This window comes from Argentina silus, assembly GCF_951799395.1.
Source record: "Argentina silus genome assembly, chromosome: 15".
Lineage (NCBI taxonomy): Eukaryota > Metazoa > Chordata > Actinopteri > Argentiniformes > Argentinidae > Argentina > Argentina silus.
Window position 1 is genome coordinate 16937127 of NC_139669.1, and position 14091 is coordinate 16951217.

General features: G+C 44.0%; 1 protein-coding gene across 1 annotated transcript; it reads right to left on the reverse strand.

Moving 5' to 3' along the window:
* On the reverse strand, positions 1 to 10670 carry kctd16a (potassium channel tetramerization domain containing 16a; the record flags this gene model as incomplete). The annotated part of the gene is made up of 2 exons (XM_083686539.1): positions 1 to 610; positions 9851 to 10670. 2 exons carry the CDS (start codon positions 10668 to 10670, stop codon positions 156 to 158), a joined length of 1275 nt encoding a protein of 424 aa, XP_083542665.1. The 3' UTR covers positions 1 to 155.
* Positions 10671 to 14091: the final 3421 nt, after the last annotated feature.

Genomic DNA, 14091 nt, shown 5'->3' on the forward strand with positions numbered 1-14091 from the left:
GAGAGTGCAGTCTACAGTATATAGTCTTCTCTCTCTCTCTCACTCTCTCTTTCTCTTTCTCTCTCTCTCTCTTTCTCTCTCTCTCTCTTTCTCTCTCTCTCTCTCTCTCTCTCTCTCTCTCTCTCTCTCTCTCTCTCTCTCTCTCTGTCCCTCACTCAGAGACGATACTTTCTCAGTAGCTCCGATTGCCACATGTACTTCCTCTCTGGGAAGCGTTCCGGAATTCGGATCTGCCGGTAGTCCTGGATGCATCTTTCCAGCTCCTGTTCCGGTGTCAGCTTCTCCTTGCCAGCCTTCCTCTTTGCAGCAGCCTCCCGATCCCGGAGGCCCATGGTCCGGACCCGGAGCAGGTCCGTCTTACGGCGTATCTCTGAATGCTGATGCATCTGGACCGGGCCTTTCTTCATCGGACGGTCCAGAGTCTGGACATTGGGCTGTCGGCTCACTGGCCCACAGATAACCGTGCCCTGTGGGGAGCTGGCCTCTGATTGGGTCTCGGAACAGGAAGTGGAGAGCTCGTTAAAGGACGTGCCGCTCTCTCCCTCACGCTCGCTCTTGTGGCTCTTGCAGCAGCAGTCACAGTGAGATGAAGACCATCTGGATGGCCCACCTGGAAGACACACACACACACACACACACACACACACACACACACACACAAAGAATGAAGACTGATTTGAACGTCATTTCACCTCATTAACTAATATCCAAAGGGCTCAAAACACGAGAGTATATAAATTACTTTGTATTGTCATTCCCTTGCTGCCTTTCGTAATCCTGTCACGTGACCTCCCCACCGCCTCCCCACCGCTTCCCCACCATCTCACCACCACCTCCCCACACCCTCCCCACCCCCTCCCCACCATCTCCCCATCACCTGCCCACCCCCTCCCCACCCCCTCGCCACCACCTCCCCACCACCACCAGCTGAAGGCCCTGTCTACCATAGACCAAACACCAGCAGCTGAAGACCCTGTCTACCTTAGACCCACCACCACCAGCTGAAGGCCCTGTCTACCTTAGACCCACCACCAGCAGCTGAAGACCCTGTCTACCTTAGACCCACCACCACCAGCTGAAGGCCCTGTCTACCTTAGACCCACCACCACCAGCTGAAGGCCCTGTCTACCTTAGACCCACCACCACCAGCTGAAGGCCCTGTCTACCTTAGACCCACCACCACCAGCTGAAGGCCCTGTCCACCTTAGACCCACCACCGTCCCACCACCAGCTGAAGGCCCTGTCTACCTTAGACCCACCACCGTCCCACCACCAGCTGAAGGCACTGTCTACATCTTGCCGGGGGACACGATGGCAGCTTACCCTTCACCGATAACCCTGGGTTACCATGATATCCTCAAGACGACAGGGCCATTGCCAAAACTATTTACATTGCTAAGCTGTACAAATCCAGCATAATTTAGAAACATTCAGAAAAAGTCTCTCTCTGGTTGAGTTCTGATCCTCACAGCTGTAGTTGTAAAAGTTATTAAAGTTAATGACGTAATACTGTCGACCACTGTTTACAAATAGCTTATAGATTCATTCATTTGATGACAAAAATGCAAATAAAATCTTGTAGCAAGAGAATCGTTTTCATACGGTGACATTATGTTCTCCCTTCAGTGACAGATTCAAACATTCATTGAAGGGAACAGTTAACACTGAATAGATAAACCCTGACGAATCCCCTCGGCTATTTCAATGTCAAAACATCTTTCAGAGAATGCAGACTGGGAGTGGGGGATATGAGAGAGTGGGGGTCACCACCGCTGATCTTTAATTACTGAGGCTCAGTGAGCGGGTGGGCTCGGCATATTTTTCTCTCAGATAAAGAAAACCCCAGCTCAGAAACGCTTCCCAGTTCCCAGAGAAAAGCTCGCCTTTTAGCTGAAGCAGTCCGTCCTGCCTGTGTGATTTCACATTAAAATAATAACAGCACTGACAGCTAATATTCTCCAGTGTTTGGAGTGTCAGTGAAATGGGTCAGAGAGGTGCTTCTCCCCCTGAGGGAGGCAGCAAGGTGTTTAGAAGCAGAGTAAACAAAGGACATCATTTATATTGGGTTTAAGTCACTTGAATGGGGCCGGTGAAGAGCATGGTGAATAGAATATGTAAAGGTAGTTATTTTTACCTGCTCTCAGGCAGAATTGATATGAGCAGTGAACCTGACACTGGGGGGCATCTCAATGGTTGAAAGAAGCTTCTTTGCCTCGCCTCTTTCTTCTACTGTACCAGCTACACCGTGTAGTTTAGTGTACTGTACACTAAAGAACTGTAAAGGTGCCGGTACAATCCTGGAACACATCCTCCATATTGATTGGAATGATTTTGTTTTCAGATCAGTAAAAATGATGTAGGAAACAAGGAGTATTGAAGTTGGCCCCTAGTCCTCTCACCAACTGTCATTTTTCTCTCAGGCAAAATATGAATAAGATCAGATAATAATGAACGGTGATGACCTGAAAAGGTTATGACAAAGACCACATCGGGTCTGGCTGCCACCAGCTGAATGCTTTAGCAAACAGTCGTTTATTCCACTGTGGTTCTTTTTTTTCTTCTATATTCACTCGGGCCTCTCAGCGCCACGCATCTGCTCTGCAGAAACATTTCCATTCTTCATGGACAATAAAGGTTTCTAATGAAATCCAAATAACCTGGCTGAGTACCTGAGAGCTTATGGATAAAACAAAACAAGGAACCACTCTGCTTTTGATGAAACTTGGTGCAATCTATCTCTGCGCTGGCATCATAGGACTGGGTCTGATTAAAGATGGAGGACATAAGGCACAGGATGGACTGGAGTACTGCCGTCTATGGGACTACATTAATAATGTATAAGAACGAAACAATTCAAGCACAGCCTCGAAAAAACATCATCATTGTTTTTCCGATGAAATACTGAACACTCAATAGCAATGATGTTTCACTGTGTGCAATAACATCCATTACTTGCATGCAGTGTATACACCAATTGATATCGAACCAAGTTCAAGGGGGATTTTAACCTCTCTTTGCTCACTGTCATAATGACGTTATCGCATGCACTGTGATTGCATTGGGCTGATAGCAAGAGAATCACTAACAGCTTTTTAATGGCTAATCCATGAGTAAAAAGCCCAATCAGACCAACAATTTCCCCCCACAGAAAATGAATCAGCCATCAGGACCAACAACGGCAGTAAAATGGAAGCAGGCATTTTACTGAGGGGACGGAGCAGCGGATGAAGGCTGAGTATTGTTTCTAAATGGATGGATGCCGTGGTCCAGAGGGGCAACCCATCTAGGAACTCAGCCAGCACCCAATAATAGCATCATAAAAATGTCAATGCATTGCAGGGAAATGAGTTGTAATGTAGCTCGTGAGTAAGGAGGACTTTGAGTTCTATCTTTTTTTGAAACTTGACTTTGCCTTGATGGAACTGGTACCCATGTTCATGAACGATCAAGGTTTCTGAAATACCAGACGAGTGTACAGTAGAGTGTTTGGACCAGAGTATCTTTCAGGGAAGGCATTGATTGCCATGTCCTCTTCTGAGCTCTAGCCTCATACAGATCATATTCCACCAGCATTAAGGCTGGGTCTTTCTACAGAGCTAATTCAGTCACTGTAGCTTTGTGAGTGCATACTCATAAATAACACAGAGAGAGAGAGAGAGAGAGAGAGAGGCGAGCTCAGCACCAGGGAAGAACAGAGACTAGCATGTCACAAGGGCATTCTCCATCCCTTCTGCCTCTCTCTCAACACAGGGTATTTCTGCACTTCATGTCTGGGAGTGGATGAAATTTTATGGAAATCCTAATGCACTGAGATAAATGTACTCAAATGTTTTGCAGAGAAAATGTATTTCTCCCACAGTACATGAAGGCATATTAAAAGGTGAGGATTGAAGGTAGTCTACATTGACACACCAATGGCATGCACATTTTCTGTTGGATATAATTGTGGAAATATTTCATCTTGGCGTCTGAATTGACTCATAATTCTCTTATCGTCGCATGGGGCTGTATAAATATATAATATAAGTATAAGTATAAGTATAAATATACTGTTTTTCTTGTGCGTAGTTGTATCATTTTTGTTTTGTATTATAATCCCTACAGTCTGCTTTCCTCCTACGGTTTCTGCCATGATTGTGAACAGAGAGAGAGAGAGAGGGAGAAGAGAGAGAGAGAGAGAGAGAGAGAGAGAGAGAGAGAGAAAGAGAGACTTACATCTCTGCTCAGACTGTCTCCCACCAGCTGCTGTGTACATTCTGCAGGCTGTAACAGCAGTCAAACCATCACAGACTGAAACCTACCACACCCAAACCTGACAGTTTTTCAAAGTTTAAAGTAAATGTAACATGCACCCAGCCCTCAATCCAATCAGATGAAAAAAGGTTTCTAGCACAAAGCAACATTTCAGAGCTAAGTCATCTGAGTCAGAGAAAATCATGCTGAACTTTTACATTTTTCTGCAATAAACAAAAAAGGTTTGTTTGCGATCAAGTCACAGTTTGTTGTTCGGGCTCAGGTGACAAAAGCCTGTATTGCTGAAGGGTGTGGGTAATCACATTGTAAAGTCTGATTCTCTTTGTGCTGCTGCAGTAACTACTTCATTTTATGTATGACATTGATATATTCATATTCTGGCACCTTCTCCCCACAAAGCCCTGTCCACAAGACAAAGCAGAACAAAGAAAAATAAACAGATTGTTCGTTTGGTAACACTCTGATCTTAACTTTTTCACGTCTCTGTGGGGTGCTGTAATTGTGGCCGGCAGTCTGTGTCTGCATACTGATGCACGCGGGCTGTAAGCAGAGATGCTCTCTGGTCATAGATTTAGTCCCGTATTCTTCCGTCTCGTCTCCGGTTACTAAAATGATTTTTCTCTGCCACAGCCGGGTTGAGCTTTGTTTACGTGCTTGTTAACTCACAAATTAGGCCAGAGTGTCCTTGAAGGGGGAAGAGCTTTCCTTGTAGAGGCATGGCTGTCCTTGCAGACGAAGGGAAACCCAGACAACTGAGATAGCATCTGCACAGGAAGGATCATTTGAGCAGGCCGCAACCCTTCCCTGACCTGTGGCTACCAACCCCATCTTGCCAGGTATAATAACGGCCATAATATGTGCATATATTACATATTATAATATTTAAAATCCAAATTATTGGCCGGCCACCCACCGCCTCCTCTTAAGTAATCCTCATCAGTAGTCGTAATGGGAAAGAGCTGACGAAACATTGGCGAGATGATTAGAGATGAGTCAGGTGACCTAGGGCCTCCGATGGACTTCATAAGGAGTCATTGTCCTAACCCAAGGACGAGGCCCACCGTGCTCAGACGGCCGTGCTGTCTTGACACTTATTGCATGCTGTCCATGGGCAAAGTGACAATTTCATCCCCAGATTGGTAATGTCAAGGGGAGGCCGTCTCCTCCCAGTGTCAGAGGGGTGGCTGTGTATCTGCCTGTCAGGGAGATGAACAAGGCAGGCAGACATATTGGAACGTCCGTGCTGGCCCTCCCCATAGTCCTGATCTCTGTCCCCCTCTCCTCGCCAAGCGTTGATGGAATGAGATGAGGCAGGGAGAGAGAGGAGTGTTGAGAGCTTTGAGAGCTCTTGTCATCATGTAAATGATGTCCCAATGGAGAGGGGGAAAAGATGTCACATGATAGGGATAAGATACCCAAAGACAGAGTGTCACTGGGAAAACTAGACAGGAGACTCTGGTCTTTTAATATAAGAAGCTGTGTAATACATCCCCTCTGAAGAAAATAACATGACCATGTGACTCTGAATATAAGCTCAAAACACTGTTGTTTGCTCATAAGACAAGCTGCTTTACATCTTTTGGTGAAGATGCACTGACACAATCATTGTCTCACAAAGACATCATTCAGGGACTTGGTTGCGATCAATGATGCAAATAGTCATTGCTCCACATAAAAAAAACAGCTGATGAAGCTGAGGTAGAGGTCAATCGGAGTGTAAAGAACGGCCAGGAGCCAAAATGTCAGCTTCTGCTGCTGCTAATTGGCATGGATGAAATTCAGGGTCGATGGATTTTTGCTAGCTGGCTTTACGCTTTACTTCACTGATGAAGCCATGGAGCCTCCGCCTTCGCACCAGCGGCTCAGAGCAACATTCCTCCTTGCATACCAACACAAGGGATCCCCCCGGCAGCAGCTCCATGTAAAGATCCCACACATGTGTAGTTGTGCTATTAGTGTGGCTCTATGTCCTCAGTGTGGCTCTATGTCCCCAGGGGGATCTTAAAAGGGATTAAGAGTGTAAGTGAGGAGGTGCCATCACACCTACTCACCCACAGCAGGGAGGGATAAAACGCTAACATAGCAGCATTTGGGTCATGAAAAAACCGAGGCGGTACGGAAAGGAAGACTTGCCGGCTTTTAGAGAAAAAAAAAAAAAAGGCTTGTCTACTCAACATTCAGAGTGCATGTTGCTTATGATGATGATGATGGATTACATTCAGATATAATAACTTGAACACTGACATCTTAGCCACGTAAGTACTGTATGCTCCAAAATTCACTCGAGTATGTGTGCTGACTTTGGTGATACTGTATATGGCAGCCATTTTGAGCCACATGACACACCACACGTCAGTTACCTCACCAAGGTACTCTTTTAGCTCAGGTACTCGACACTTTTACGAGTTATTTCGAGGAACACCATCCATCTCCTGTAAGCAGTGCCAATCTATCCCAGGCTCAACCAGGCTCTCTGGGTGCCCTGGGTCAGCCCAATCTCAGCCTCCATTACGCCAGAGCGATTGATTTCCTTCCTCCCTCTCCGTCTCTCTCTCTCTCTCTGTCGTCTCGTGGCCATTGTTCAGACCCCATTACGGTCACAAATCATCCCATTCATAGCCATAATGAAGACTGTGCATTTGTATGGGGAGAGCACGCATAGGAGGTGTAATATTTCTCGGTGTGTATCTGCCTCACATTTTGACAGGCCCTGTGGCACAGCTTTTACGGTGTGGAAAACGTAATTCTTTTTGTCATTACTTGTGTGTTCAATAACAGCATCTCAGCACTGATGTGGAAAACTATTGAAAGAGGAGTATTGTGTTACCTGAATAGAACAATACCTAATAGGTATCAGTTCATCAGTTTACCTTAAAAAATTACAAGAAAGCTTTTGAACTTTGAAACAGATTCATTTTTTAATGTTACTTGAAGTATGGATAGCAAGGTGAATCAACTTCCTTGTCTTTGGAGAACATAAATATAACACAATGTTTCAAATTCAGTTTAGTATCTTATTAATAGATTGCACTGTTTTTTTCAGGATTCAGTCTGATAGACTTCTCTTCTAATGTCCCTTAAAAATGGGACATTGTTTTACTTTGATAATCATTTGGAACTGTCTGATCACTAGGGACAGGGTAATATTTAGAGTCCTCAGATTGCTTTTTAATTAGAAAACATTCCACCCACCCCCCTGTGATAATTGGCAATATTGAGTCTGCTCCCAAATGTAAAAGGGAGGTTGGAGTCATTTATAACACAGGCAATAATGTTGTCACTATCAATCTAAAATATAATAGTCCCTATTATAACAAACGACCTACAGTTCAACTCAACAAATAACATCGTATTTTACAATGGAGCATCACCTGTCTTGTGAGACAAGCATGGAGACAATTTTTCAACCAGGGTGCTTCAACCAGAGTGCTTCAACCAGAGTGCTTCAACCAGAGTGCTTCAACCAGAGTGCTTCAACCAGAGTGCTTCAACCAGAGTGCTTCAAGAGCCTTGGCTGAATCACTAAACCACCAATTGTCAATCAAATTCACTCTCACACATGTTGTCAATGTGGTATGGTTTGTCATTCAAATCAGTTGTTTACTCAATGTGTGACCAACATCATATCCAGTGTTGTTTGAATGAATGAAAGGCAGCACAGCCATCCATGTTCACATACTATACCCTGCAGTCTAACTGCACTGCCCTTTATGTAAATGCACCAATCGTTTTTCGCTCTGGGACAGGGAGGATACACTGCAGGAACATGGCTCATTTGACAGGACACGATGACAATAATTGACAGTACAATGTCTTTGCGTCACAAAGGAGTTAGTCCCTCAACTGTCACCACAGTTGAGTCATTATCAATCACTCAGGCCAGGCAGCAAAGTGGTAAACAACTGCTTCGGGCCTGTTGGGATCTGTAGTCCACACAGAGGGAAGTCAATGGAGCCTGTACAAGACAACTGGTATGTTACACAAGAGGGCTACATGACAGTGAAGGACAACACAGCTCGTCTCCCTGCATTATTATATTCTCACATATTGCCTCATATTTTTGATTTGATTTGAGACTCCTGCTTTCTATCGTTATGATGGAATTTAATTGGAACATCTCAAGAGAAAACGTTTCTGGGTGACAATTGTGCAAATGCATTATAGTGCAAATGCTGTTTGATGCTCCCAAAGTGGTCGAATGCACATAGTTTCTTTTCTCTTCTGTCAACCAACACAATCCAGTGGGGCAGGATGTGGCCCACATTCTGGTTAGGCAGAGTGTTGGGTTGTTTGGAAAGTAAATATGTGGGCCGTTGTGGTGCTGCAGGGCATGGGCCCTGATGTCTGTGCTATCCATCTTTCTAACTCCTCTGACTCTGTCTCAGTCTCATGTCCATCTGTTTCCTCTCCTTCTGTGTCTGTGTCCTTTTCCCTTCCCTTCATCTCCTGCTTGGCTCTCCCTCTGCCCAACTCTCCTCTCCCTCAGTTTTCTCTCACCTTCTTCAAAGTCTCATCTCCCACTCTGTCTCCTCTTTTGCTCTCCGATGTTCCTCTTCTTTTCCCTTCTTCTCCTCTCCCTCTGCCTCCTCACTCACTCAGTCTCTTTTCTGACTGTCTATCACCCTACTATCCTTCTGCCTCTTTTCTGTCTGTGTCTACTGCCTGTCTCTCTCTCTCCATCCTCTCTTCTCTCACCCAGTCTCACCCAGCTTGTCTCATCCTCTCTATTCTCTCACCCAGTCTGTCTCTTCAGGTGCTCCCCCTCTGCCTCTGTCCAGGAGCAGCGTTTGTCAATGTGACTCGAGGTGAACACCCACATCTTGAGCTTGAAAGGGTAGATTGATTGAGTGAGATCCCCTCTGAAATTGGTGTTAGTAGGGTCAACACACGCTTTTTTGTTATAATTATATCAATGACACCATTGGCAAATCATTAACCAACCATATGTCTTCCTGAGCCCACCCCTACAGCCCAAACCTTGACCTGCCAACTGGATTTTCTTCAGGTTTCCGAAGGGACCCATTTGGAATAACGAGCAAAGTGTTTTTTAATTGGCCATATGGTGCAACATCTCCCTCCGCAGAGAAAGGGAAGAGCCAAATGAGTTGCCAGTTGCTGGCGGCCAAACTCTATATTTAACAAAAAGCACAACTGATTTTAGGGAATATACCAGCAAGGAATCTGAAATGATGTTGGCCAGTTGTAGTATATTATTCATAACATACCCCTCCAGGCTGACATCATCGAAGCAGTCACCAATGTTTATGCATGACGTGTGTAGCAGAGGGGTCTGCAAAACTATGCTTGTGTAGTAAGCAACTGCTGTATTCTAATACAACATTGCACCATTTGAAAAACAAAAGTAAACTTAACCTTAAAAAGCAGTTAAGATAAGATATAAAAGGTGTAATATTGGAGAGGGGAACGAATAATCCAATTATGCCTCCTAGTGGTGTTAAAGTTCACCTTATACATTGTGTAGGCTAAAATATTCACTTTATTTTTGCTGAGACACTACTATGGCATCAACCTACCTATAAAGAGCATCATTTAAATTATTGGTAGAGCTCATTATATGCAAATAGACTTAACTTACGGTATAAGACGTACTGCGTGTAATTGGACCAGCTCCTGTCATCCGCGTAATGACTGATCGAAGACGCGGTCAGTGAGGAATTGCAGGCAACAATGTGGAACCCGCTCTCCGACAGCATATCAAAAGCTCTCTCCAGGTGCTTGAACTTGAGGTAGAACCCAGAGGTGTAGCGGTCTGGTGGCCTATCTGCGTCTCGGCTCTCATTTAGGGTGTCTCCAAAGACTTCTTTGGCCAAGTCAATTCTTCCGCTAATGAAGATTCTTGGTACTTTTTTAGCTTTGGCATCAGTCTGACCTTCCCTGCCCACGTTACACGTGCCTTTAAAACCAACCGTGATGTAGCCGTACCTCCGGTCCAGGGAGTATGAGGAATAGATCCTCTGGTTGCTGCCCTGCGACGCATCATCACAATCACTGTGGTAGAAGTCATCTGGAAACTGTTTAGATTCATCGGACGTCAGAAGTTTGGCCAATTCGGGCAGTTGAAAGTATTCCGCCTCCCTTTTCAGTCTTCCCCTCTCCGGGAAGTGGTCAGGGAGGACGACTTGCTTATCTCTAAGGTAATCCAATACATACCGAAACAGAAAACCATCTCTGTCGATGAAGTAGCGTCCTCGAAGGTCCCGCGCCAAATCGTTTGAGGACCCCTTCTTGGTCGAGAATAATCTTCCAAGTAATGAATTGGCAATGCTTGTCAAAGTTGTATGTCGAGTGTAGTAAACCTGTCCACCCACGTTCAGTTCAATAACGTCCGATGTGGGGTTCTGAACTGAACCTTGCTCTTTTGCAGGCTGGGTTCTACAGTTCTCACTCAAAGCCATGTTTCAGTTTATGCACAAAACCAGAGTCCAGTCACGCAGCGCAGATGTTCCAAAAAGTTAAATCTATGCGATGGAATTCCATGTCGTTAATGCTCACTACATAGCCTACCAAGGACACGACTTAGCCCTGTTGGAAACATCGCTAACATTACTCAAGATCTGAAAATCCCAGGCTATTTAATTAAGACGCGCGTAAATGCTTGTCCATCGTGCATGTATTTGGAATGAAACCGAACACCAAAGCCGTGCACGCATGATCTTACAAACATCCATTGCTATGTGCCATTGCTGTAAATCCAAGCATAATCCTTACAGTAAAATTATCGATTGTCCATCATTTCCATCGAGAATAGGCTATAGCCTATAAAAAAATATAATGAAACACCCAGAAATATTTCAGCACAACTGAACTTCAGTCGTTACTGATGAAAATGTTTCACTTAAGATGCGTCGGGCTCTCGCTTTGCGTAATTGTCACTGTAGATCACTTGAGGAAGATTCCCCTACGCAAATCTATGTATTAATGGCACGTCCGCTGTCAAATTTCGGTGCTGAAATTGCGATGTTTGCGGTCCGTGCTCTTGAAGTGAAGATGGAACCAGGACGCCAGTCAGTGCGCGCCCACCTCTCCAAGCCGCTCAGCGCTGTAGGCTGGCTGGCTAAGCGTAAATACGGTGATGTTGCTCCAGCGGTGCAAGGAAAAAAAAACATCCTGGGGACTAACGTTAGGCCCACATCATCTTAAAGGAAAATGACATTTTAAAACGTTCGCCATTTGTCATGGCATTCTGACAATTTAATTAGGCCTATGTTTGGTTAATAAAATCATAACTGATTGCGATTTAGGGTATTCGAATATTAGGCTACGCATTTTGTATTGTAATGCTCGTTGGTTAGCCTACTGTAGGCTATAGGCTACATTTAACGGGAATGGTTCATATAAATCCTATCAAGAGGCTTAGAAGTTATCGCCCTGGTGGGTTAACACACGATAGCATAATTGTTAGTACATGACTAAACTTGACGATGAAACATCTATTTCTCCGGTGTTCTGTCTTTTCATTTGTCTGCGACAATCGTTAAGACTGTATTGAACCCCAATGTCACACGTTATGTTCGTGTGTGCCGCCCTCTCGTGATTGGGCCGAGCGAGTAGGCGTTTCAGCACAATGGACAGGTACGCGGGGAGGGTTGGAGCGTTGCGTTCGAACGCACAAGCGTGGGCTACTTGGCTGCACACTCATACAGTGAATTGAACACTCACAGCCATTTCTTCCCTATTTCTAATAACGCCTATCATTTGGTATGCTTGTTTTTGGACTGGCATGAATGCTCGCTTTTTGTCTCAAATAATGTGTACATGCATCGCCTTCTTTAAACCATTCTTATACGACTTCTGAAAGAATAGCAGTGAAATATCAATTTAACACTCAACATGTATGAAGCAGTCATTCCTGTGGTTAGGTGTTGTTGCTGTGAGTGAGCCTCCTTGGCTGGTGGTTTAGAGAAGCACTGGCAGTGGTCACGGTTATTGTGCTGGAGAGGGGTTGCTAAGCAGCCACAGGAGGGGACTGAGTGGGATTCAAACAGTGCGGATTAAGAGCTATGTGTACTACCGCTGTTTGGCCTTCTTTGATTTCAGATTTCAGTCTACTAGATTAAACAAAGTGCTGTTTTTTTGTGGCTTGGGCAACATTCAGGTTGCAGTGCATTTGTGAATGTTAAACCCATCCAATTATGTATTTTATTTTCTTCTCTGTAGGCCTGGACTCTATAAACAGACTAATCCAAATGGATTTGAAACATTTGCCAGATTGTGTTTGGATTTATGACAGCAGACGTCATCAATATTCAGAAATAGTGCCTTTTTTCCCTTTTCCTGCAAAGTGACCCTCCCTGTACAGACAGAAACTGGCAGTTTATCTATCTCCTTTATGCTCACACCAAATGTATCTTTTTCTCGCTCCTCTCTTTATTGTAGCCTATACTTTCCGATTTGTGCAATACAACCTGATTCCGATTTTTATAAGGTATTGAATTTTATGCAAGTTCAGCATGAATAATGTAAGACAATATGGGTCCTAACTGACTGTGATGTAAGAATTTCTACATGGTCCATCATTGCATTACGTCTAGACTATTTGATTATGAGAGATCCCACTGAAATGTGTTCCAGACTAACTGTAAACGCCAGTAGCCTACACTGCAGTACCAGACGTAGGCATATGAAAAATACACAATTCCTCAAATATTAACAAACAAATAGATACTTTAGATCTATGTATTGCATCAAATATCTCCCTCTGAAAATCATATCATTTTTTTTATTTTATTTTGTTTTCTCCTGATAAGCATGGGCATATCTAAAGGCTCTTAAGGAAATAGTGTAAGGCAGTGTAGTGCACTCATGCAACCAGGCAAAAATAAAAGCTCTAACCAAACACTTGAGTTTGCAGGGTTATTATCCACACACAGCAGTACACTGACCCAGATTCTCTGTATTCCCTGGCACATTTCAGCCACTCACATTACCAGATAAAAGAATAAAAGAGAACCATTTATGTGAATCTGCATATTCTGAGAAATGAAATGGATTTAGCAGTTTAAAATTAGATTAAGCTGCATGTAATGTAATATGCTGCCTCTTTGGTAAGCCTATTGATTTATGGCCTTGTTTGGATGAAGACCTACACTTTTTAATGGCTATATTTTTTCCCATATGTCTCTGTACAGTACTTGCATCTCCTGTTGCTAAAAGTAAAAATATTAGTTGTCACAATTTAAGTCCCACAGTAAGTAGCTGAGCAAATAAGTGTGTAGTAATTAGGTTCAGCCCAACAAATATGAATTGTCTTGGTTGGGCACAATGGATTAAAACCGTGGACAATTGTGCATTTGTCTTATTGTTTCCATGATTTGGGTATTCTTCACTCTATCCTTTTGCCTGAACATCACCAAGGTCAGCCCCTAGAGGGCACTGCTCAGTAGAACATGGAGTGTGACGAGTGTAAACGGGGAAGACTGGATAGATTGGGTTGTCTGTAATCTGGCTCACCAGACACTTCTCGCCACTAGAATATATTGCCTTAGTCACTACAATGCATAGAGTTAGGGTTAGGGTTGATTTACCAATAAATAATGTATACGCCGATGATTACGTGTGTATGTGTGTGTGTGTGCGTGTGTGTGAGTGCGTGCGTGGGATGTTGTGTGTGGAACAATTGTTGATGAATTAATACCCTGTCAGGATAAGGGGCCTCTGTTTATAAAGGAACACAACCGACACTGCATCCTCATTCTTAATCAGGGCTGATTGTGTCATTTAATGACTTACTCCAACCAAGTCACATTGAAGAGGCAATTAATCTTTGGAGAAAGCAACATTGTTTGGATGCTGCAAAACATATTCATTTTTCAATAT